The sequence below is a fragment of the Scyliorhinus torazame genome, chromosome 1, assembly GCF_047496885.1.
Source record: "Scyliorhinus torazame isolate Kashiwa2021f chromosome 1, sScyTor2.1, whole genome shotgun sequence".
NCBI classification, from domain to species: Eukaryota; Metazoa; Chordata; class Chondrichthyes; order Carcharhiniformes; family Scyliorhinidae; genus Scyliorhinus; species Scyliorhinus torazame.
Genome location: NC_092707.1, coordinates 223,965,157 through 223,991,498, shown reverse-complemented (window position 1 = coordinate 223,991,498; position 26,342 = coordinate 223,965,157). Strand labels below are relative to the sequence as shown.

Here is a 26,342-nt window from a genome sequence, read left to right as displayed (position 1 = left end):
TCCGTTTCACAGGGAGCTGCCGAAACGTGCGACTCAGCTGGTCATCGCCGCACCCGGAAGTCATGTGGCTTCTATGTTAAATTGTTATACTGTTGAAGTTGGGAAATGCCAATAAAATTTTTTTTTTCAAAAGGAATAGAGCAGGCTTATGAGGTGTCCTAATTGAAATGTAAAATTGAGGGACCTAGACAGGGTGGACAGGAAAGACTTATTTCCCCTAGATAAAGGATCAGTTATCAGGTGGCATAAATTTAAGATGATTGGTAGGATTAGAGGGACATGGATCAAAATGGTTTCACCCAAAGCATGGTCAGCATCCAGAACTCACTGCCTCAGTTGGTGGTTGAGGTTGAAATGCTTAACTCATTTGAAAGGTACCTGGATCTGCATTTGAAGTACTGTAACCTGCAAAACTATGGGCCAGGTGCTGGACTATGGGATTAAAATAAGTGGCTAGTTCCTCCTTTTTTGGCCAGTGCAGACACGATGGGATGAATGGCCTCTTTCTGCACCGTACCGTTTCTGTGGTTCAATGCTTTGGATTCCCAGTCTTTTCTCATGCTCTCTTATTGCCCCTTTTATTTTCCTTTTCACTTTCTCTTTGAACTTTCCATATTTAGCCTGGTTGGCACCTGATTATTAACCTGACATCTGCCATACACTTCTTTTTGTCTTTCTCTATATCCCTTTTGTCATCTAGGTAGCTCTGGTTTTGGTTTCCCCTCATGGTTTCGACTGTCCTCAGGCCATCTTCATGTGTCTCTGCCAGTTTCTGAATCTGCTTTACCTGTGTCAAATCTGTTCCTAACTTGCCTTGCTGAAATAGGCTCACCTCCAATTATTTTTCTAAACTCTATTTTACTCCTTGCCCTTCCCTATGAATAATTGAAACCTCATGACACTGTAACCACTGTCGACCCCCATCCCCCACCTGTACTGACACTTGCTCTACTTGACGCACCTCATTCCCTTGAACCAGGTGCAGTAAGGTCTCTTGCCTTGTTAGACTGGAAATGTACTGGTCAAAAAAAGTTCTGATCATATCTCAGAAATTCTGCTGCCATAGAACACATGCTTTAAGTTGATAATTGAGCATTGATCTCCCCAATTGGGAAAGGAATAGGGAATCTTTGTGAGAGTATATAAACCAGTTCATTCTGGGAGAGTCTGCGACTTTACTTTGCTGTCTCGGAAACAAACGTGTTTTAAGGTACAGACTAGCTTCAATCTCTTGTTCCTCCACATACAATCCAGTGCAGGAAGAGGATGAATGATCTCATCCGCTCTGCAAGGGTAAGTCAACCTTCTCCTCGCTCCAATCGCAATCTCATTATGGGATTATACATTCAAAAAGGTTATACTGCTCAGGGATCTTGCACAATATTAGCGGGGGGGACAAATCACCACTGATTATCTCACGGCACACACAGTGTGCATGCATGCTTCCCAACTTCTCCCCCATCTCTTCTCATCACATTCCATCTACTGGTCTTCATCCAAAGGCCAAGCTTATGCACAACAAGAGGGAGAGATCCCAGACAGAGGAGGGAGGGCAGATATTGTGGACCTCATTAAATTTGAGGAGGATGTCACCAAGTTGGCATGGGAGGATAGGGACCACTCCCGTGGGGAAGGTGAGATCGACTTCTTCCAGCAAGCCCACGTGATGAGCTGTCCATCCTGACATTGTCAGTGGGTGACTTACAATGTTGTATTCACTCTGTTCAGGAGCTCAATCTATCTGCTCTCTCCTCCAGGCACCAGCAGGTCCACACACTCATTGAGACGCAAAGTAAACCGCTGTGCTCGGGCCATCTCAGACCAGGAGGCTAAAGATCCAGTTCAGGAAGATTTGTTACTGTATTCACCTGCATTCTCCACCAGCTAGGTGGGTCCTAGTTGCAAAGTAAGCTCCAGGTCACATCCTGGGGAACACCTCACAGGCATGTGTCTACAGCAGTTGGAGGAATTGACCGTCCATGTCTCTAGACTCTTGAGGTCTGCTAGAGATCAGGCACCCGCTAACTCGACGCCTGATGATAGACCTTTGGAAATGACCATGTCCAAGATGCTGCAGATGCAACGACAACCGGTGGAAAATCAGGTAGCGTTGCGAGAGGCAGTCAGTAGACTTGAGTGAAGGATGAAAGAATCCATCTGCTTTCTGTCTGATGGCATGGCTCTGAGATGCAAGCGTCTCGAAGTCTCATAGAAAGGGTGGTGTCTGCTTTGGAAGCGTCTGTTAGCAACCAAACTCCTTTCAATAGAGCATGGAGGTGGGCATCATCAGTAGTCTTGGCGGCTTTGTAATTGTAAGCATAAGACCTACAACCAGGATGCTTTTCATTTTTCATTTCATGCTTTTGCTAACCATCTCAGTGCCCACATAATAACCTTTATTCGTGTCACAAGTAGGCTTACCTTAACACTGCAATGAAGTTACTGTGAAAAGCCCCTAGTCGCCACATTCCGGCGCCTGTCTGGGTACACGGAGGGAGAATTCAGAATGTCCAATTCACCTAACAAGCATGTCTTTCGGGACTTGTGGGAGGAGACCGGAACGCCTAGAGGAAGCCCACGCAGACACCGGGAGAATCTGCAGACTCCACACAGACAGTGGCCCAAGCCGGGAATCGAACCCGGGTCCCTGATGCTGTGAAGCAACAGTGCTAACCACTGTGCTACCGTGCATAAGCTTCTTCTCATAAAGGTGGTGACCACTGCATCAAGTCTTTTGAAGACTATCACTTTCCAGAACACACTAGTGGAGGGCTCGCCACTGACGGGGCAATGCTGCCTCACAGCACCGGCGGCCCGGGTTCAATTCCGAACTTCGATGACTGTGTTGAGTTGCTTACTTGCGTTCTCCCCATGTCTGCATGGGTTTCCTCCCACTGTCCAAAGATGTATAGGTAGGTGAATTGGCCAGGCTATATTTCCCCTTAGTGTCAATAGGTTAGGTGCGGTTCCGGGGGATGGGGCAGCGGGCATGGGTTTGGGTGGGATGCTCCTTCGGAGAGTCGGTGCAGACTTTATGGACCGAATGGCTTCCTTCTGCACTGAAGCAATTCTATGACCTTTCCAATGAACAGAGGCTTAATGAATCATGAGGTTTAAAGGTGGAAGGCTGAATGCTGAGATTACTGTCGATGTCACTGATTGGAAAACCATTTCAGTTTTTTGGCATTGGGTAGGGGACAGAGGGATGTGGATGTGTCCCATTGCCTGTACTTTAATCTTCCTGCAGTCGTGTGGCTAACTGTGCATCATGGGTACATCTTCCACAGGGCTAAATCGCTGGCTTTGAAAGCAGACCAAGGCAGGCCAGCAGCACGGTTCAATTCCTGTAACAGCCTCCCCGAACAGGCGCCGGAATGTGGCAACTAGGGGCTTTTCACAGTTACTTCATTTGAAGCCTACTTGTGACAATAAGCGATTTTCATTTCATTTTCAAGTTACATTTTGAGGGCATCCTCATGTGGAAGCAGATCCGCATTTCCCTCTTCAGGTTCCTGCTGTTCGTTGTCTGAGAAGCTCTCAGCTGCCTCCTTGCACTCTGGCAAGGGAATCCCCCCTTTGAAGAGTCATGTTGTGAAAGGTGCAACACACTGTAATGATGCAGAACGTCCTCTCTGGAGAGTACCTGGGACCCACCTAACCAGTCCAAGCATCAGAAGTGCGTCTTCAGGGTGCCAGTGGTTTACTGTTTGATGGATTGTGTTGCCCGATGCGCCACATTGTGTCTCTGCTACGAGTGACTCGGGGCGACACACCAATGTCATGAACCATTGTTTGAGTGGGTACCCCTGATCTCCAATCAGCGACCCTGTATTCACCAGACCCTTTGAATATATGAGGCACCTGGGAGTGCCTCAGGATATATGAGTCAGGGTACCTGGCACAAACATCCATAATGTGCCTCTAATGATTGCACACGAATTGAATATTGATGGAGTGATGCCCTTTCCTGTTAATGAACATTAAGGGCTGTTGGCATAGTGCTCTCAGTGCTATGTCTGCAATCGATTGCACCCATGGCCTGCAAAACCTCAGGACTGACTTCACTCTCGCATCCTGACTATCAAGTGTACTAAGCCCCACGACTGAGTCCAGTTTCACACCCTGGTTACTTGGCTCCAGACAGGGACTATAAACTGTCTTTCTCTTAACTCTCCCATCCTTCTTGACTAGTGACAGCACAGTGTTTCTCTTCACCAGCAACCGCGCCCCCATGGGTCTCTATGCAACCCCATCCTTCATTTTATAAGCCTTGCCCCTCCACCACCTCCATTAGTCTCTGTCCAAGCTTTGCCCTCTTGTGCCACACTAATACAGCCTTCCCTCTTATTACACAGTTTGCGTACATCCGCTCCAATTTGTGTATTTCGGTTCCTATTCCACCCCCTACAGTACCTGTGTCTCAGCCTTTAATGTCAGGCTCCAGCTTCCCCATCCTCCACTTCCCCACAAAACCCCCACCGTTGCCAATTGTTCCCATCAGCCAGCTAGGAAAGTGGTGAGGGGAAAATTCTGCTGGTGGGATTCTGATTTTTGGCCTCTCTGAATTTTCCAGCTCCATCCATCATGAAACCTGCTGGAGGGGAAAATTTTGCCTGTTAACTTCTTGTCTCGCCATAGATATTGCCTGACCTGTTGCGTTTTTCCAGTATTTTCTGTTTTTATTTCAGACTTCCAGTATCTGCAGTGTTTTGCCTTTACTCCTCCATATCTGTCCCACTGGTAAAGAAACTATAAAATATACCTAGTTATGTAACAGCACCTCTATTGTTCCTTTGCTGTAATCAAACAGATTCTGTTCTTCACCCCTCCAGGACATATGCTCCCTCCAGCACTGCAATATTCTCCTTAATCAACATTGCCACTCCTCCCACTTTCCTTCCTTCCCAGATTTTCCTGAACACCTTATAGCCAGGATTATTTAGTATCCAATCCTGCTGTGATTGGAACCTTGTATGCGTTATCATATAATGATGTAACTATTTATGCCTACAACTCACTGATCTTACTGGTGCACTTGTGCAATTACCTACCTGTGAACCTATCTTGGATTTTCTCGCATTCTCTCTCCATCTAATCTCACCCAATACCATATTTCTAATACCATTATTTCCCACTCCATTGCTGTTTGTCATTTCCAATCCTTTGTGTAACTTGTTTCCTCATTCTTTTGTTACTTCCTTGTGCCTGTCCCTTGCCAAATTCGATTAAACTGTTGCGCTGGGCCCTAACCAGCAAATGGGAAATTATTATATAATCTTTATGTACAGCACCCAGAATGAATATTTTCAAAATCTGACAGTGATATTTTTTCATGAATACCAGGATAAAGGAAAGAAATGAGTGAGAGGAGCAATCTAAGAAATTACTAATTTTATTTTATTGCGATAAAGCAAAACTCTGCTTATTAAATCAAGGCATTGTAAGTGGGATGGAAATTTTCGGAGATGGGAGGAGAAAGGAATTAGAACACTAAAAGATTTATTTCTTAGGGGTCATTTTGCGGGATTGAAGGAGCTGGGAGCGAAGTATGGGCTGGAGCAGGGGGAAATATTTAGATACATGCAGGTTCGAGACTTTGCCAGAAAGGAGATACAGAGCTACCCAGTAGAGCCGGCTGGAGGAGGTGATGACGACAGGGGGACTGGAGAACATAAGAACATAAGAACTAGGAGCAGGAGTAGGCCATCTGGCCCCTCGAGCCTGCTCCACCAGTCAATGAGATCATGGCTGATCTTTTGTGGACTCAGCTCCACTTTCCGGCCCGAACACCATAACCCTTAATCCCTTTATTCTTCAAAAAACTATCTTTATCTTAAAAACATTTAATGAAGGAGCCTCTACTGCTTCACTGGGCAAGGAATTCCATAGATTCACAACCCTTTGGGTGAAGAAGTTCCTCCTAAACTCAGTCCTAAATCTACTTCCCCTTATTTTGAGGCTATGCCCCCTAGTTCTGCTTTCACCCACCAGTGGAAACAACCTATCCTATCTATTCCCTTCATAATTTTGTACATTTCTATAAGATCCCCCCTCATCCTTCTAAATTCCAACGAGTACAGTCCCAGTCTACTCAACCTCTCCTCGTAATCCAACCCCTTCAGCTCTGGGATTAACCTAGTGAATCTCCTCTGCACACCCTCCAGTGCCAGTACGTCCTTTCTCAAGTAAGGAGACCAAAACTGAACACAATACTCCAGGTGTGGCCTCACTAACACCTTATACAATTGCAGCATAACCTCCCTAGTCTTAAACTCCATCCCTCTAGCAATGAAGGACAAAATTCCATTTGCCTTCTTAATCACCTGTTGCACCTGAAAACCAACTTTCTGCGACTCATGCACTAGCACACCCAGATCTCTCTGCACAGCAGCATGTTTTAATTTTTTATCATTTAAATAATAATCCCTTTTGCCGTTATTCTTACCAAAATGGATAACCTCACATTTATCAACATTGTATTCCATCTGCCAGACCCTAGCCCATTCACTTAGCCTGTCCAAATCCCTCTGCAGACTTCCAGTATCCTCTGCACTTTTTGCTTTACCACTTATCTTGGTGTCGTCTGCAAACTTGGACACATTGCCCTTGGTCCCCAACTCCAAATCATCTATGTAAATTGTGAACAGTTGTGGGCCCAACACTGATCCCTGAGGGACACCACTAGCTACTGATTGCCAACCAGAGAAACACCCATTAATCCCCACTCTTTGCTTTCTATTAATTAACCAATCCTCTATCCATGCTCCTACTTTCCCCTTAATGCCATGTATCTTTATCTTATGCAACAACCTTTTGTGTGGCACCTTGTCAAAGTCTTTCTGGAAATCCAGATATACCACATCCATTGGCTCCCCGTTATCTACCGCACTGTTAATGTCCTCAAAAAATTCCACTAAATTAGTTAGGCACGACCTGCCCTTTATGAACCCATGCTGCGTCTGTCCAATGGGACAATTTCCATCCAGATGCCTCGCTATTTCTTCCTTGATGATAGATTCCAGCATCTTCCCTCCTACCGAAGTTAAGCTCACTGGCCTATAATTACCCACTTTCTGCCTACCTCCTTTTTTAAACAGTGGTGTCACGTTTGCTAATTTCCAATCCGCCGGGACCACCCCAGAGTCTAGTGAATTTTGGTAAATTATCACTAGTGCATTTGCAATTTCCCTAGCCATCTCTTTTAGCACTCTGGGATGCATTCCATCAGGGCCAGGAGACTTGTCTACCTTTCGCCCCATTAGCTTGCCCATCACTACCTCCTTGGTGATATCAATCCTCTCAAGGTCCTCACCTGTCATAGCCTCATTTCCATCAGTCACTGGCATGTTATTTGTGTCTTCCACTGTGAAGACCGACCCAAAAAACCTGTTCATTTCCTCAGCCATTTCCTCATCTCCCATTATTAAATCTCCCTTCTCATCCTCTAAAGGACCAATATTTACCTTAGCCACTCTTTTGTTTTATGTATTTGTAGAAACTTTTACTATCTGTTTTTATATTCTGAGCAAGTTTACTCTCATAATCTATCTTACTCTTTATAGCTTTTTTAGTAGCTTTCTGTTGCCCCCTAAAGATTTCCCAGTCCTCTAGTCTCCCACTGATCTTTGCTACTTTGTATGTTTTTTCCTTCAATTTGATACTCTCCCTTATTTCCTTAGATAGATTCCTTAGGGTCGATTTTCCCTCTTTTTACCGTCCTTCCTTTTTGTTGGAATAAACCTTTGCTCGGCACTGTGAAAAATCACTTGGAAGGTTCTCCACTGTTCCTCAACTGTTTCACCATAAAGTCTTTGCTCCCAGTCTACCTTAGCTAGTTCTTCTCTCATCCCATTGTAATCTCCTTTGTTTAAGCACAAAACACTCGTGCTTGATTTTACCTTCTCACCCTCCATCTGTATTTTAAATTCCACCATATTGTGATCGCTCCTTCCGAGAGGATCCCTAACTATGAGATCCTGAATCAATCCTGTCTCATTACACAGGACCAGATCTAGGACCGCTTGTTCCCTCGTAGGTTCCATTACATACTGTTCGAGGAAACTATCGCGGATACATTCTCCTCCTCAAGGCTGCCTTGACCGACCTGGTTAAACCAATCAACATGTAGATTAAAATCCCCCATGATAACTGCTGTACCATTTCTACATGCATCTGTTATTTCTTTGTTTATTGCCTGCCCCACCATAATGTTACTATTTGGTGGCCTATAGATTACTCCTATCAGTGACTTTTTCGCCTTACTATTCCTGATTTCCACACAAATGGATTCAACCTTATCCTCCATAGCACCGATGTCATCCCTTACTGTTGCCCGGATGTCATCCTTAAATAACAGAGCTACACCACCTCCCTTACCATCCACTCTGTCCTTCCGAATAGTTTGATACCGTCGGATATTTAACTCCCAGTCGTGACCATCCTTTAACCATGTTTCAGTAATGGCCACTAAATCATAGTCATTCACGATGATTTGCGCCATCAACTCATTTACCTTATTCCGAATACTACGAGCATTCAGGTAAAGTACACTTATGTTGGCTTTTTTACCTCTGTTCTTAATCTTAACACCTCGATCAGTAACCTCTCCTAAGTTATATTTCCTCTTAACCTTTCTCCTAATTTTCCTCGTCGTCGAACCCACATCTTCCTGTAACAACCTGCCGCATCGCTTACCATTAATGTTTTCACTTCCCGTTTTATTTCTTTTAGTATTCCTGGTCCTATTCACTGAGCTCCCCTCAGTCACTGTACCTTGTACTGTCGCCCTTTGATTTTTGACTATGGCTTCTCTGCCTTACACTTTCCCCCTTACTGCCTTTTATTTCTGTCCCTGTTTTACTACCTTTAAGGTAGTAAGAAGGGGGTAGTATCGGCGGTTTGAGGAGGAGGAGGAGAAGGCGCCACTAGAACGGATCAAGGCAAAGTGGGAGGAAGAGTTGGGACAGGGTATGGAGGAGGGGTTCTGGTGTGAGGTGCTCCGGAGGGTGAACGCCTCCACCTCGTGTGCGCGGTTGGGGCTGATACAGCTGAAGGTGGTGTATAAGGGCGACGATGAGTCAACTCTTTGAGGGGATAGAAGATGTGTGTGAACGTTGTGGGGGAGGCCCCGCAAACCACGTTAACATGTTTTGGTCCTGTCCAAAGCTGGAGGATTACTGGAAGGAGGTGTTTAGGGTAATCTCTAAAGTGGTGCACGTGAAACTGGACCCGGGTTCTCGGGAGGCCATATTCGAGCTGTCGGACCAGCCGGGGTTGGAAACGGGCGCGGAGGCAGATGTCGTAGACTTCGCCTCGTTGATCGCCCGAAGGCAGATCCTGTTAGAACATAGAACATAGAACAATACAGCGCAGTACAGGCCCTTCAGCCCTCAATGTTGCACCGAAACAAAAGCCATCTAACCTACACTATGCCATTATCATCCATATGTTTATCCAATAAACTTTTAAATGCCCTCAATGTTGGCGAGTTCACTACTGTAGCAGGTAGGGCATTCCACGGCCTCACTACTCTTTGCGTAAAGAACCTACCTCTGACCTCTGTCCTATATCTATTACCCCTCAGTTTAAAGCTATGTCCCCTCGTGCCAGCCATTTCCATCCGCGGGAGAAGGCTCTCGCTGTCCACCCTATCCAACCCCCTGATCATTTTGTATGCCTCTATTAAGTCTCCTCTTAACCTTCTTCTCTCCAACGAAAACAACCTCAAGTCCATCAGCCTTTCCTCATAAGATTTTCCCTCCATACCAGGCAACATCCTGGTAAATCTCCTCTGCACCCGCTCCAAAGCCTCCACGTCCTTCCTATAATGCGGTGACCAGAACTGTACGCAATACTCCAAATGCGGCCGTACCAGAGTTCTGTACAGCTGCAACATGACCTCCTGACTCCGGAACTCAATCCCTCTACCAATAAAGGCCAACACTCCATAGGCCTTCTTCACAACCCTATCAACCTGGGTGGCAACTTTCAGGGATCTATGTACATGGACACCTAGATCCCTCTGCTCATCCACACTTTCAAGAACTTTACCATTAGCCAAATATTCCGCATTCCTGTTATTCCTTCCAAAGTGAATCACCTCACACTTCTCTACATTAAACTCCATTTACCACCTCTCAGCCCAGCTCTGCAGCTTATCTATATCCCTCTGTAACCTGCTACATCCTTCCACGCTATCGACAACACCACCGACTTTAGTATCGTCTGCAAATTTACTCACCCACCCTTCTGCGCCTTCCTCTAGGTCATTGATAAAAATGACAAACAGCAACGGCCCCAGAACAGATCCTTGTGGTACTCCACTTGTAACTGAACTCCATTCTGAACATTTTCCATCAACCACCACCCTGCTGTCTTCTTTCAGCTAGCCAATTTCTGATCCACAAAGGGTGGGGTGGAGGTTAGGGTGGGTGATCAACCTCTCCACCCTGTGCCCTGGTGTGGCGGGGGACCTGCTGGAATTCTTAATACTTGAAAAGGTCAAATTTGAACTGAGGGGAAGGATGGAGGGGTTCTACAATTCATGCACTTTCGAGAATTGGATCACATCGAACATTAGGGGTTTGGGGGCTGGGAGGATTGGGGGGAGGGGGGACTGTATGTGTTAATGGTGACCATGGGTGATTCCTGTTTGTCATTTGTTTATGTTAACATGCGGGCCCATGTCTGGGGTTTGGTGGGTGGATGGGATCGTTGTTATTGATATGGGGATTGACATTACATTCATTACTGATTATTGTTTATTGTTGGGTGTAAATTTGGGAAAAAATGTGAAAAAGGAGGAGAATTTAAAAAATCAAAAAAAATCAAAGCATTGTATTAAGTGCAGTAAAAGTTACATATCTTGGGGTATGATGTAACATACTGGTAATTACGTACAGTGAGTCATTTTGTGCAATTCAGTACCTTTCATTAATATTAGTCGAAAATTGGTGGAAAGAGCATTCTCGACCATAGTGAGTCCTTGGGATTGACAAGACTTCAAATTTGTGGGAAGGTACCCATGGTATCTGTTTTATTTAGCTGTTTATAACTGAGTATGCCAATAGTTTTGGAAAATCAAGCTGGCATCCATGCAGACATGCTATATTTTATATTTTCCTTCTTCATTAGGAGAACACTGAATGCAAGGTTGCAGCCCTCATCTCATGGCAAGGAAATGTCAGAGTACTCTCTGCCTGAATTCTGTCTCTTAGTTGACTTCCTATTGGACATTGTGTCATTGGTAAGGATTTCACCTAATTGGTCTCAGTAATTGACAGCGACTATCTGAGCATAAAACTGTAAAGATTGCAAACATTGTGAGTTAATGACTTGAGGAAAGGACCACTCTTCGAGTTTTTCATTGAATATTATTCTTCCAAGTTTTAGTAACATCAACGTGGTTAACTCTATCCAAAGTTCAATATTCTAATCTCAGTGACTAAATATGTTGGATTTTCCTTAATAAATTGTCAATAAATGGAGGATCAAAAATAATTTTATGAAAATATGCATTTGCAGCATATGTCTAAAAATGTTAAATTCAGACTTCAATACATTATAAATGGTAAATGCAATGGTTTAAACATTACTTTTGGTAGCATGTGGTGAATGTCTCTGAATTAGCAGAAACTACTCATGAAGAACGGATGATGTTAAACAGAGCGAAAATATGAGAGGGAGAGAAGGTGGCAAATATTTTTGGTACCTTGCAAAATATCACTTTTCATTTGACTTGATAAATGATTTATACTCTTTAACGTAAATACTGCTGTTTCATCAACCAAGTATCACAATTAAACCTTGCCATTCTGCACTCTGTTGTTGCCAAGAATGGCGATATGGAAGTTAAACCAAATCACTAAGTTACAGTCTAATATTAATGCTTTTATAACATCATTGGAGCACTTGATTTCGATTGCTTATTCTAAAATATCCGAATTGTACAATATTGCTGTTAACAAATAGCACATTGAGTTGCATGTGATTTTCAGTGCCATTCGGCTGTCGACATTTGTGCATTGCACCATGCCAAGCAAAGCAAGTATTATTAGAAAACAGGATTACTTATTTGTGGATGATTATCTGAAGATTTTTTGTGGACAAGTTAGTTCTGGAAAGAATAATGTTTAACGGATGTTTAATGGACTGGAAGACACTATGCAGTGGGGTTCCCCAGTGTTCAGTATTAGGATCGCTATTTTTCTTGATCTGTATTAATAACCTAGATTTGGTTATGCCAGGCACTATTTCAAAATTTTGACATGATGCAAAATTCACACAAGTATTGTGAAGTGTGTGGAGAGTAGTGATAAACTTCAAAAGAGTTTTGGCAGGCTGGTGGAATGGGTGGACATGTGGCAGATGGAATTTAATGCAAAGAAACATGAATTGACACATTTTAAGTGGAGGAACAATGAAAAATAATATAAAATAAAAGATGCACTTCTAAATGGGGTGCAAGAACAGAGACTTTAAAAAAATAAATGTAGAGTACCCAATTAATTTTTTCCAATTAAGGAGCAATTTAATGTGGCCAATCCACCTAGCCTGTACATCTTTGGGTTGTGGGGGCGAAACCCACGCAAACACGGGGAGAATGTGCAAACTCCACACGGACAGTGACCCAGAGCCAGGATCGAACCTGGGACCTTGGCGCCGTGAGGCAGCAGGGCTAACCCACTGCGCCACAGTGCTGCCCGAGGAACAGAGACCTGACAGTGTATGTGCACAAAGTGTTTATGGGAGTAGGGAAGGTTGAGAACGCAGTTAATAAGGGATACGGATCCTGGGCTTTATACATAGATGCATAGGGTACAAGAGTAAGGAATACATGGTGAATCTTTATGAAACACTGGTACACATTGGTATTAGTCCAATTTTGGGCTCCACAAATATGAGTGATTTGAAGGCATTGCAGAGGATGCAGAAAAAGAGTATGGTGGGGGCAGATTCAACTGTGGCTTTCAGAGGGAAATTTGATGATTGGCTGAAAATAAATTATTTGCAGGGCTTTGTGAAAAAGGCGGCTGAGTTGAACTGGCTAAATTGGCACTGGTACAGATGCAAAGGATCGAATGGCCACTTCCTGTTCTGTTCCCGTTCTCTGATTCTAAGTTATTGCTGGAAAAAGAGACATTCTGTTGGAGCTTTTCATCTTGCACTCATCAGGGCAGACTCCAGAATGTCAAGTTTCAAAGGGAGCAACAATCTGTCCTGCACAAGAAAGGTCTACTGATTGGTTGGCAAGTCAACTCTGGTCAAGGTGTTGCTACAGCGAATGCACCAGTGCTGTCCCCCATGCTGTCCCCCATGCATTTGATTGTTCAAAAAGTACAATGTCTGTCCATTTGTTTTTTCTGTAGAACACAGGTCTCTGGGGAGGCACAGTGGTGCAGTGGTTAGCACTGCTATCTCAATGTGCCGAGGACCCGGGTTCAATCCAGGCCTCAGATCACTGTCCATGTGGAGTTTGCACATTCTCCCCATGTCTGTGTGGGTCTCAACCCAAAGATGTGCAGACTAGGTGGATTGGCCAAGCTAAATTGCCCTTTAATTGGAAAAAATAATTTTAAAAAGAACACCGGTCTCTGCAAATGAAAATATGTGACTTCTAACAAGCACAAGTGAGCTACATTATGAACCTGACTGATTTGTGTGGCAGGCTGCATGCCTTTTTGACAGCTACTAAAATTCTAAGTTAGTTAAGCATGATTAGCTTTTGACAAAACCGTGCTGTCTTTCCTTAATTAATCCACACTTGTTCAAATGATTTTTATCCTGAATTATCATTCCTGAAAGCTTTCCCCCCCTCTGAGGTTAAACTGACTGGCCTGTAGTTGCTGGGTTTGTCCTTACACTTTGATCAAGAGTGTAATATTTACAATTCTGCAGTCCACTTCCATATACAAAGTGATTCAGATGCTAATGACAATGCCTCTACAATTTATTTCCTACCCTCAGTATTTTTAGATGAATCTATCTGTTCCTGGTAATATATAAGTTTGATTACAGCCAGGCTATCTAACAGCTCCTTTTATCAATTTTTAGCCCATCCAGTGTCTCAACTATCTCCTCTTTTGTCATAAGTTATGCTTAGTAAGGACAGATATGGAGTACTCGTTTACTACCTCCGTTCTGCCTCCTTGCCTAGATACCCTTTTTGGTTCCTAATCAGTTTCACCTCGTCGGTTGCTACCCATTCATATGCCTAGAAAAGACTTGAATTACATTTTTATATTAACTGCTAGTCTTTTCTTGCCCTCTCTTTATGCCTCTCATTTCTTCTTCCACATCACCTCTTTGCCTTCTATATTCAACCAGGTTCTCACTCGTATTATCAACCTCTTGACATCTTATCATAAGCATCTTACTCTCTTTCATCAACAGGGAGTTTTGGCTTTAATCACCCTTATAGGACAATAGCTTGACTGTATCATCTCCTCATAGAAATCATAGAATTTACAGTGCAGAAGGAGGCCATTTGGCCCATCGAGTCTGCACCGACCCTTGGAAAGAGCACCCTACTTAAGCCTACACCTCCACCTTATCCCAGTAGCCCCACCTAACCTTTTGGGCACTAAGGGCAATTTAGTGCGGCCAATCCACCTAACCACTTCTTTGGACAGTGGGAGGAAACCGGAGCACCTGGAGGAAGCCCACGCAGACACTGGGAGAAAGTGCAAACTCCACACAGACAGTAAGCAACCCGAGGCCGGAATTGAACCTGGAACCCTGGAGCTGTGAGGCAGCAGTGCTAACCATGGTGCCACTGTGCCGCCCCTCTTTAAAAGCAGCCTATTATTCCTTTACTGTATTACTTGCCAATCTTTGGTTCCAATTTACCTGTGCTGGATCTTGTTCTCATCCCACTGAAATTGAGTATTGTTACTCTAGTTGGTCCTTGTCCGTTTCCATTACTTTTTAAAAATAAATTTAGAGTACCCAATTCATTTTTTCCAATTAAGGGGCAATTTAGCGTGACCAATCCACCTACACTGCACATCTTTGGGTTGTGGGGGTGAAACCCACACAAACACGGAGAGAATGTGCAGACTCCATACGGACAGAGACCCAGGGCCGGGATCGAACCTGGGACCTCAGTGCCATGAGGCAGCAATGCTATCTACTGCGCCACCATGCTGCCCTGTCCGTTTCCATAACTACTAACCATAAACTTATGATGCTATGTCACTGTTCCATGAGTACTCCTCCCACTGACAATTGATCCAGTTAACCCATCACATTCCCCTACACAAAACCCAGCAAAGCCTCGTATCTCGTTGGCCCGGAAACATTCTGATCGAGAACATTGGGCGACATTCTCCGACGCCCCCGGCCGGGTCGGAGAATCGCCGGGGGCTGGCGTGAACCCCGCCCACGCCGGTTGCCGAATTCTCCGGCACAGGAGATTCGGCGGGGGCGGGCGTATGGGCCGAAGTCCCGCTGCTAGAATGCCTGTCCCACCGGCGTGGATTAAACCACCTACCTTACCGGCGGGACAAGGCGACGTGGGCGGGCTCCGGGGTCCTGGGGGGGGTGCGGGGCGATCTGGCCCCGGGGGGTGCCCCCACGGTGGCCTGGCCCGAGATCGGGGCCCACCGATCCGCGGGCGGGCCTGTGCCGTGGGGGCACTCTTTTCCTTCTCCCTTCGCCATGGTCTCCACCATGGCGGAGGCGGAAGAGACTCCCTCCACAGCGCCATGCGCGGGGATGCCGTGAGCGGCCGCTAACGCTCCCGCGCATGCGCCGCCGACGCTCCCGCGCATGCGCCACCCGGGGATGTCATTTCCGCGCCAGCTGGCGGGGCACTTCCGCCAGCTGGCGGGGCGGAAATCAGTCCGGCGCGGGCCTAGCCCCTCAAAGCCGGTCAAGGGGAGGAGGATTCCGCACCTTTGGGGCGGCGTGATGCCGGACTGATTTGCGCCGTTTTTGGCGCCGGTCGGCGGACATCGCGCCGATACCGGAGAATTTTGCCCATTATTTCAAACCCACTCCTGAAAATGCTGACTCCTTGCATCGACGTAGGGTGGTACAGTGGTTAGAACTGCTGCCTCACAGCTCCAGGGACCCGGGTTCAATTCTGGCCTCGGGTGACCGTCTGCAAGGAGTTTGCACTTTCTCCCCGTGTCTCCTCCAGGTGCTCCGGTTTCCTCCCACAGTCCAAAGATGTGCAGGTGAGATGGATTGGCCATGATCAATTTCCCTTTAGTGTCCAAATGGCTAGGTGGGGTTACTAGATAAGGGGACAGGGTGGGGCCCTGACGATGGGTAGGGTGCCCTTTCAGAGGTGCACACTCGAAGGGCTGAATGGTCTCCTGCACTGTAGTAATTCTATTCTATAGAACATAGAACGATACAGCGCAGTACAGGCCCTTCGGCCCATGATGTTGCACCGACATGGGAAGTCAAAAAACAAAAGCCATCTAACCTACACTATGCCATTATTATCCATATGCTTATCCAATAAACTTTTAAATGCCCTCAATGTTGGCGAGTTCACTACTGTAGCAGGTAGGGCATTCCACGGCCTCACCACTCTTTGCGTAAAGAACCTACCTCTGACCTCTGTCCTATATCTATTACCCCTCAGTTTAAGGCTATGTCCCCTCGTGCTAGCCATTTCCATCCGCGGGAGAAGGCTCTCACTGTCCACCCTATCTAACCCCCTGATCATTTTGTATGCCTCTATTAAGTCTCCTCTTAACCTTCTCTCTAACGAAAACAACCTCAAGTCCATCAGCCTTTCCTCATAAGATTTTCCCTCCATACCAGGCAACATCCTGGTAAATCTCCTCTGCACCCGCTCCAAAGCTTCCACGTCCTTCCTATAATGCGGTGACCAGAACTGTACGCAATACTCCAAATGCGGCTGTACCAGAGTTCTGTACAGCTGCAACATGACCTCCCGACTCCGGAACTCAATCCCTCTACCAATAAAGGCCAACACTCCATAGGCCTTCTTCACAACCCTATCAACCTGGGTGGCAACTTTCAGGGATCTATGTACATGGACACCTAGATCCCTCTGCTCATCCACACTTCCAAGAACTTTACCATTAGCCAAATATTCCACATTCCTGTTATTCCTTCCAAAGTGAATCACCTCACGCTTCTCTACATTAAACTCCATTTGCCACCTCTCAGCCCAGCTCTGCAGCTTATCTATGTCCCTCTGTAACCTGCTACATCCTTCCGCACTGTCGACAACACCACCGACTTTAGTGTCGTCTGCAAATTTACTCACCCAACCTCCTCTAGGTCATTGATAAAAATGACAAACAGTAATGGCCCCAGAACAGATCCTTGTGGTACGCCACTTGTAACTGAACTCCATTCTGAACATTTCCCATCAACCACCACCCTCTGTCTTCTTTCAGCTAGCCAATTTCTGATCCACATCTCTAAATCACCCTCAATCCCCAGCCTCCGTATTTTCTGCAATAGCCTACCGTGGGGAACCTTATCAAACGCTTTACTGAAATCCATATACAACACATCAACTGCTCTACCCTCGTCTACCTGTTCAGTCACCTTCTCAAAGAACTCGACAAGGTTTGTGAGGCATGACCTACCCTTCACAAAGCCATGCTGACTATCCCTAATCATATTATTCCTATCTAGATGATTATAATCCCCTCCAAGACTTTACTCACAACAGACGTGAGGCTCACCGGTGTATAGTTGCCGGGGTTGTCTTTACTCCCCTTGAACAAAGGGACCACATTTGCTCTCCTCCAGTCCTCTGGCACTATTCCCGTAGCCAATGATGACAAAAAAATCAAAGCCAAAGGCCCAGCAATCTCTTCCCTGGCTTCCCAGAGAATCCTAGGATAAATCCCATCAGGCCTCGGGGACTTATCAATTTCCAGCCTGTCCAGAATTGCCAACACCTCTTCCCTACGTACCTCAATGCCATCTATTCTAATAGCCTGGGTCTCAGCATTCTCCTCCACAACATTATCTTTTTCCTGAGTGAATACTGACAAAAAATATTCATTTAGTATCTCGCCTATCTCTTCAGACTCCACGCACAACTTCCCATCCCTGTCCTTGACTGGCCCGACTCTTACCCTAGTCATTCTTTTATTCCTGACATACCTATAGAAAGCTTTTGGGTTTTCCTTGATCCTACCTGACAAATACTTCTCATGTCCCCTCCTTGCTCGTCATAGCTCTCTCTTTAGATCCTTCCTCGCTACCTTGTAACTATCAAGCGCCCCAACTGAAACTTCACTCCTCATCTTCACATAGATAGGCCTCCTTCTTCCTCTTAACAAGAGATTCCACTTTGGTGAACCACGGTTCCCTCGCTCGACGCCTTCCTCCCTGCTTGACCGGTACGTACTTATCAAGAAGACGCAGTAGCTGTTCCTTAAACAAGCTCCACATATCCAGTGTGCCCAACACTTGCAGCCTACTTCTCCAACCTATCCCCCCCCCCCCAAGTCATGTCTAATGGCATCATAATTGCCCTTCCCCCAGCTATAACTCTTGCCCTGCGGGGTATACTTATCCCTTTCCATCACTAACGTAAACGTCACCGAATTGTGGTCACTGTCCCCAAAGTGCTCATCTACCTCCAAATCTAACACCTGGCCTGGTTCATTACCCAAAACCAAATCCAATGTGGCCTCTCCTCTTGTTGGCCTGTCAACATATTGTGTCAGGAAACCCTCCTGCACACATTGTACAAAAAACGACCCATCTAATGTACTCGAACTATATCTTTTCCAGTCAATATTTGGAAAGTTAAAGTCTCCCATAATAACTACCCTGTTACTTTCGCTCTTATCCAGAATCATCTTCGCCACCCTTTCCTCTACATCCCTAGAACTATTTGGAGGCCTATAGAAAACTCCCAACAGGGTGACCTCTCCTTTCCTGTTTCTTACCTCAGCCCATACTACCTCAGAAGAAGAGTCCCCATCTAGCATCCTCTCCGCCACCGTAATACTGTTTTTGACTAGCAACGCCACACCTCCCCCTCTTTTGCCTCCTCTGAGCTTACTAAAACACCTAAACCCCGGAACCTGCAACAACCATTCCTGTCCCTGCTCTATCCATGTCTCTGAAATGGCCACAACATCGAAGTCCCAGGTACCAACCCATGCTGCCAGTTCCCCTACCTTATTTCGTATACTCCTGGCATTGAAGTAGATACACTTCAAACCACCTACCTGAACACTGGTCCCCTCCTGCGAAGTCAATTCTGTGCTCCTGATCTCTATACTCTCAATCTCTCGTACCCTAAAACTACAATCCAGGTTCCCATGCCCCTGCTGTATTAGTTTAACCCCCCCCCCCCCCCCCCAAAGAGCACTAACAAATCTCCCCCCCCCCCCCCCCCCCCAGGATATGATTCCATGCTAATGGTTGCACTGTGCTATCATGGCGTATTTCCCATATTCACATATATACCTTGAAGGTGAGTGTCAGCAGGTTAATCAAATTGTGGCAGAATGTACTGCACCTGTCAAAGCAAGGTGCTTTTTATGTCTCATGACTCCTAACTTTTCGAATTAAAATCAGTTAGGATTGAAGTGTGTTCTTGTGTGTTATAGGACATCGGAGACAATTGAGTGCATTGCAAAATACTGACTTTGGCGGGTGGGACCGGCTGGAGGGAGGGGAAAGAGAAGTGTGACTGCAGAGAACTGTTCAGGGATATATCAAATTTCTATTCCCTTGCTGTCCTCGAAGTGTGGGAACTTTTCTCTTTGTAAACCTCTGCTTTCTTCTTTTTAAGCCAACTCGAAGTATGAGAGTACTATGTCAGGTATGGGACTCGAATTGTTATATCACTTCATGTAATCTTTCTGCTTGCTCATGAATAAAAACTTTGTACCATTGCATGTATTTCTGGAGTGGGTTTGGGGATCCAGATATTTAAAAACATTATGGCATTTAATTTATTTTTATCTGCACAATTTGCTGGTTTCTATTCTCAACAACCGCAACTTGCATTTATAAAAAGTGCCTTTGAAATTAAAATGTCCCAAGGTGCAAAGCGAACATTGTTAACAAAAACATTTTTGATGTCGAGCCACAGATGGGGCTACCAGGGCACATGAGCAAAAACTTGGTGAAAGAGCACCTTAAAGGAGGAGAGCGAGGTGAGAAAGTTTATGGGAAGGAATCCAGAGTTTAGAGCCACAGAGTTCAGAGCCAATGTAGAGGTAACAATGGCGTGGATGATAGTTTCAGTGACAGATTATTAGTCCAAAGATTTCGATTTATTGTCATGTATACCGAGGTACAGTGAAAAGTATTGTTTGTGTTCAGTCCAGGCAGATCGCTCCATAGATGAAAGCATAGGACATACGATAAATACACAATGTAAATACATAACCATAAGACATCGGGTGAAGCATACGGAATATAGTTCTCCAACTGTAGAGAAGATTACATAGAAAGATCAGTTCAGTCCATAAGAGGGCTAATGAGAAATCTGGTAACAGTGGGGAAGAAGCTGTTTCTGAATCTATTGACGCTTGTTCCCAAACTTTTGTACCTTCTGCCTGATGGAAGAGGTTGGAAAAGAGAATAACCCAGGTGCGAGGGTTCTTTGATCATGCCCACTTTTCCAAGGCAGCGGGAGGTGTAGACAGAGTCAATGGATGGGAGTTGGGCTCGCTTGATGGAATGGGCTGTGTTCACGACTCTAGTTTCTTAAGGTCTTGGGCAGTTGCCATAGCAGGCTGTGATACAGCCAGATAGGAAGCTTTCTCTGGTACATCTGTAAAAATTGGTAAGAGCCAATGTGGACATGCCGAATCTCCTTAATTTCTGAGGACATATAGGCACTTTTGTGCTTTCTTGATCATAGCATCGATGCGGGTGGACCAGGACAGATTGTTGGTGATATGCACACCTCGGAATTTGAAGCTGTCAACCATCTCCAGCCCAACATCATTGATATAGAATCATTGATACAGACATGGGCGTGTACAGCACTTTGCTTCCTGAAGTCGATGACCAGCCCCCTAGTTTTACTGACATTGAGGAAGAGATTGTTTTCATTGCACCACGCCACTAATTTCTCTATCTCCCTCCAGTGCTCTGACTCTTCGTTGTTTGAGATCCAACCCACTACGGTCATGTCATCAGCAAACCTGTAGATGGAGCTGAAGCCAAATTTTGCCACACTGTCGTGTGTGAAAAGGAGGACAGTAGGGGGCTAAGTATGCAGCCTTACGGTGCCACGGTATTGAACACTATCGTGGAGGAGGTGTTGTTGTTTACCCTTCCTGATTGGGGTCCTAGATTTTGGAGTTTGAATATGAATTCTGCACTATCCAAGGCAAAGCAGCTTTCTTGATTGGCGCTCCATCCACCACCATAAATATTAACTGTCTCCATCATTGGCAACAAGTCTATGATTTACAAGATGCTCTGCAACAACATGCCAAGCATTCTTTGACAGCACCTTCCAATCCCATAACCTCTACCACCTGAAAGTGTAATCCTCCAACCACATATACACCCCATCACCAAGGCCATCTACTTACACCTCGGTTATGCTGCCTATTTTTAAAATATGTTCTATACATTCATCAGGAAGCTCCAGCTGTTTGCCCCAGCTAAGTGAAGGAGGCGATATAGCAGACGTGGAAACACCACCACCTTGAAGTTCCCCTTCAAACCACACATCATCCTGCCATGGAACTAGACTACTAAACCTAGTAGTGCTTTTGGTGTGCCTACACCATATGGACTTCAATGGTTGAAGAAGGGGAATTAGGAAACAGTGGTGAGGCAGTAGAATTTGTGGCAGGGACCAAAGACAGTGGGTGGGATTCTTCGTTGGCAGAATCCTCTGCTTCGCCGGCAGCACACTCGCACCCACGGATTTCCCGATGGCGTGGGGGTGTCCACAAAGGGAAACTCCATTGGCAAGCAGTGTGATGTATCAGTGACGGTAGAGGAGTCAAGCAAGGTAATGGTGAAATAGGGTTAGTGATGTCAGGATAAATGTGGAACCTGATATTATGGTTTCAGATTCTATTGGGAAGGGGCAGCATGTATATGAGAAACATGAGGAAGCCAAGGGATTGGAAACCTAGGTAGATATTTGGGAGGCTGAAGTGGGGGAGGCCGTGGTGTAGTGGTATTGTCAAAAATTTAATGAAATGATATTCCTCAGTTGCTGTTGATTTTGCTTGCAAAACCAGCTTGTTTGTGTGATTGTTTTAGGGCAGCATTTTGCAGGCATACGCCAATGTTGGTTCCTAACTTAACGGATTTAAAATAACATCTGAATAATCAGAGTTGGTAGTGGAAAGCAAAAACATGCTTACGGTGAGTTTAGTATTTTTCTGGAGTTTAAAAAAAAAAGCAGGGTTTTTTAAAACGTTTTTGAAATGAAAGCTGAACTTCAATAACGCGTGAATGCCAAAAATCACATTTATACAAGCATCATTGGTTACTTTAAACTGACTTTCTGCTACTGTAGCATCCTTTCAAAAATATTTCATCGTTTTAATGTAAATGTTTTTCTTGTCTGTTGGTTAAAGCATCTTTAAGAACATTCATAATGATTTTCATATGGCTACATCATATTTCATCCTGATGGAAAATTTCACGCCCTTTATTGATCTCATTTGATAATACTTCTAGTTTATAAGTACATATGCTTGGCTATTTCTAAAGTTTGTGAAGAGTTGTTAATTATCTACATCTTACATACTTGAGAATTCTGATATGTTATGCTTTGTATATTTTTATATTATACAAAAAAGTCCAATGTACTATGGATTCTCATTGTAGCAAACTAACCCGATATAAACAATTTTGGATCTAATCTATGAGCTTAACTTTCACGAATTCAAAACATGATAATTAGTTTCATTTGCACAAGGATTTTGATGACCTCCCTAAGGCTGTTGCAGTTAATGCTTTTGACCCTTGTAGAGTTGCTGATAGTACATCTGTAAAGATTTTAATTGTCTTGAAGGTAACCCATATTCATAGCCTAAATTCTTGAGAAACATTAACATCCTTATGAGTGTTTACTATATGCCCATGGGAACACAATTTGTTTTACAAGCTTGTTATAGCGTGGTTGAGTTGCATGACATTGACCAACCATCCTGACCAGTGATAGAGTTGTGGAGTACATTTATTTTATTTCCAAGGTTGATGTAAAGTGCAACTGTTCGTTTGTGAAGACATGAAATAATGACACTTCTAAAAGTTTGCTAATTTCTGATATTTAAATGGTTCTGCACCAATAACCGACAAAAATATCTATCCTTCTGGCTTATCTGGGATATAGAATCCAGAGCATTTCTCTTTGTGATCTCCTTGTCAAATACTTCCATCACTGAAGAATGATGAAGACTTGGTCTGCTCTAAATGTTGAGATCTCTATTTAATGTAGGAAATATCTTAACCAAGTATCTTGGTTGAAAGGTTATGATGGAGGGCCATTGACCTGAAATATTAACTCTGTTTCTCTCCCTACAGATGCTGCCAGACTTGCTGAGAATTTCCAGCATTTTCCATTTTGATTTTTATTTATAGCTGCATTTGCTAATTACATTTATTTTGATGATGTTATCACTATTTTTATTTTAATCATCAAGCTATTGATTCACCAGATATTTTCTGCTTTGTCTATATAGTCAGCTTGTATGCAAATAGATTACTGAGGGTAATACTTATTCTGCCTTTCTTGTGCCCATTAGGAGACCTACATTGAGATTCAAACTGAACATTTGCCCCAGTTGTTGCTGCGGATGATATCTGGCCTGACAAGCCACCTGCAGGCTTTATGCCTCTCGGAGCTCACTGACTGCTTAAAGCTGTGCTCGAAAATACTTAGTAGAGTGCAACCACCCTTGTTATCACCTGGGTCAGAGTGTAAATTGCATTTTCCAGGAAACGCCAGCTTTGTCCAACAGAGTGAAGAGAAAAAGGTACTTTTTTTTTGATACGTGATTTGATGTAGTTTTAATGAAGTGTTACTTTGAATTTTTTTAATACGTTTAGAGAATATGGGTATCGTTGGCTACATCATTTATTGCCTATCCCTAATTGCCCTCGAAGGTGATGGTGAGCTGCATTCTTGAACTGCTGCAGTTCCTGTGGTTTAGGTACACCCACAGTTACGGTTAGGGAGAGAATTCCAGGATTTTGACACAGCCACAGTGAAGGAAAGGCGATATATTTCCAAGTCAGGGTGGTGAGTGATTTGGAGGGGAACGTCCGGGAACTGCCGCTCCTATGTATTTACTGCTCTTGTCCTTCTAGATAGTAGTGGTTATAGTTTGGAAGCTGCTGTCTAAGGAGCCTTGGTGAGTTCCTGCAGTGCTTCTTGTAGATGGGGCGCACACTGCTGCGATTGTTCGTTGGGTGTGGAGGGAATGAATGTTTGTGGATGGGGTGCTAATCAAACAGGCTGCTTTGTCCTGGGTATCGGGGACTGGTTTAGCTAGATGCAGAGAGAGGCCAACAGCGGGGGTTCCGTTCCCATACCAGCTGAGGTTATTCATGAAGGCCCAGCCTTCTCAACCTTGACCCTTGCCTTGGGTGTGGTGATGCTCAGGTTAAATCACCACCAATTCAGCTCTCCGCCTCAAAGAGGACATCAGCCTATGGTCATCTGGGACTATGACGACTTTACCTTTACATTTGTCCTGGGTGGTATCGGCTTCTTGAGTGTTGTAGCAGCTGCACTCATCCAGGCAAGTGAAGAATATTTCATCACGCTCCTGACTCGTGTCTTATAGGAGGCTTTGAGGACTCTGGAGGTGAGTTACTCACCACAGGATTCCTAGCCTCTGATTTGCTCTTGTAGGCACAGCTATGACTAGTCCAGTTTAGTTTCTGGTCAAGTCTTTTCCTTTTGTTTTTCATTTTGTGGCTCTATTATCCAAAACAAATACCTTCACATGAGACATACCATGGTTAGATACTCAATTAAGGGCAGGATTAAACTAAGGACCATGGTCAGCTCCCTAAAATTTAAAAACTCTACAAATTATATTTTGTGTTTCTAGACAGTCCAACTGATTAAATGAAACTTTATACCGTTGGATTTTCTTTCCAATTTTCAGTGCGACAGAACAGGAATCCAAATGGTTTCCCGTTTGCCACCAGCGCAATGGCAGTGAGGCTGATGGTAGCAACCCTCTTGCTCTCCCAGTTAAGATCTGTCTCCACGTGGGCAAAACCAAGAAAGAAATTCTGGTGCAGACAATTATTTCTGTAAATGATAGCACTTCAAGGAAGAATGCCAATTTGTTTCATTTAAATCTTATCTCTATGCATTTCATCTTGGTGATATGACTGAAGCATATTTTAATAAATTCTAATGTTCCAGAAATAGGATTTTAGAATATTATTTTTCACTGTAAAGTTGAATCAATTGGAATCATTTCAGTTTGTCATAAGGTTTTCATCTTTTCATCAGGTTTCATCGGTCACCCTTGGGGCTTCTGGCGATGTGTTTGAAGATGGTGAAAATCCTCCAAGCAGTCAGTCGTCTGAAAGTGGTTTCACAGAGTTTGTGCAGTATCAAGCTGACAAAGTTGATGACATTGACAAAGTGCTAGGTGAGGGTCAAGATTCAGGATCATTGCCACAGGGCAGCACTTCTTCAGAAACAGAAACTGCTTCCACCATTGGGTCTGAGGACACTGTGGTATCATCATCAATATCACAAGCGGGTAAAGTGGCTGTGACCGCGGGGACTTCTACTCAAAAGACAACAATGCAGTACTGCCTGGAATACTTCGAACAGTTTTTGACCCAGTTTATAATTCTTTATATCATTCCCAATGAAGTCATTTGCCAAGCATTTACAACAGGATTCCATATGGACCTGTGCAGAGACAGAGGCCAGATGGATGACCATGACATTGTCGGCAAAGGTGATGCAACAGAGCAACTACAGGTTTCGAAAGACCACCATCATGCATTCACTGCTGCATGCCAGCTTTTCTTTGAGTGTTCCAGCTTTCCTGTTTATTTTGCAGAAGGAAATCTAGCATCTTCACCTCATGGCAATAAATCAGAAACTGGTAAGTTCTCATGCATGTATCTCTAATGTGCAGATTGGGAATATGTTTTTATGCTACTTGTAATACGATCCTCATGGTTTATAAAGCTAAATAGCTGGTATAATTTAATAGGGCTATTAGGCTATTCCACAAAAATGTTCCTTCTGAGTAGTGAACTTTCACCCTGTTTCCATTCCCCTGATCAGTATTAAATTGCAGTTAGTGTTTGATACAAAGTGTTAACTCAATACTAATTAAGAAAAAATGAGAGAGGTTTCAATCATGAAATGAAATCATATAATTGTTACAGCACAGAAGGAGGCCATTCGGTCCATC

The 26,342-nt window shown here is 44.4% G+C and overlaps 1 protein-coding gene across 9 annotated transcripts in view; it reads left to right on the top strand.

Moving 5' to 3' along the window:
- The window catches only part of dop1a (DOP1 leucine zipper like protein A), a 431,858-nt gene that overhangs the window by 133,899 nt on the left and 271,617 nt on the right, over nucleotides 1-26,342 (top strand). For 6 of the 9 annotated variants that reach the window (XM_072502754.1, XM_072502737.1, XM_072502731.1 and 3 more), the window contains exons 12-15: nucleotides 11,134-11,245; nucleotides 19,751-19,780; nucleotides 23,691-23,921; nucleotides 25,418-26,027. In XM_072502754.1, coding sequence (XP_072358855.1) covers nucleotides 11,134-11,245; nucleotides 19,751-19,780; nucleotides 23,691-23,921; nucleotides 25,418-26,027 — 983 coding nt within the window. Of the gene's footprint in view, nucleotides 1-1,902; nucleotides 2,105-11,133; nucleotides 11,246-19,750; nucleotides 19,781-23,690; nucleotides 23,922-25,417; nucleotides 26,028-26,342 lie in introns of those variants that run through there. The other 3 variants (XM_072502767.1, XM_072502772.1, XM_072502743.1) reach the window with 3 other exon arrangements.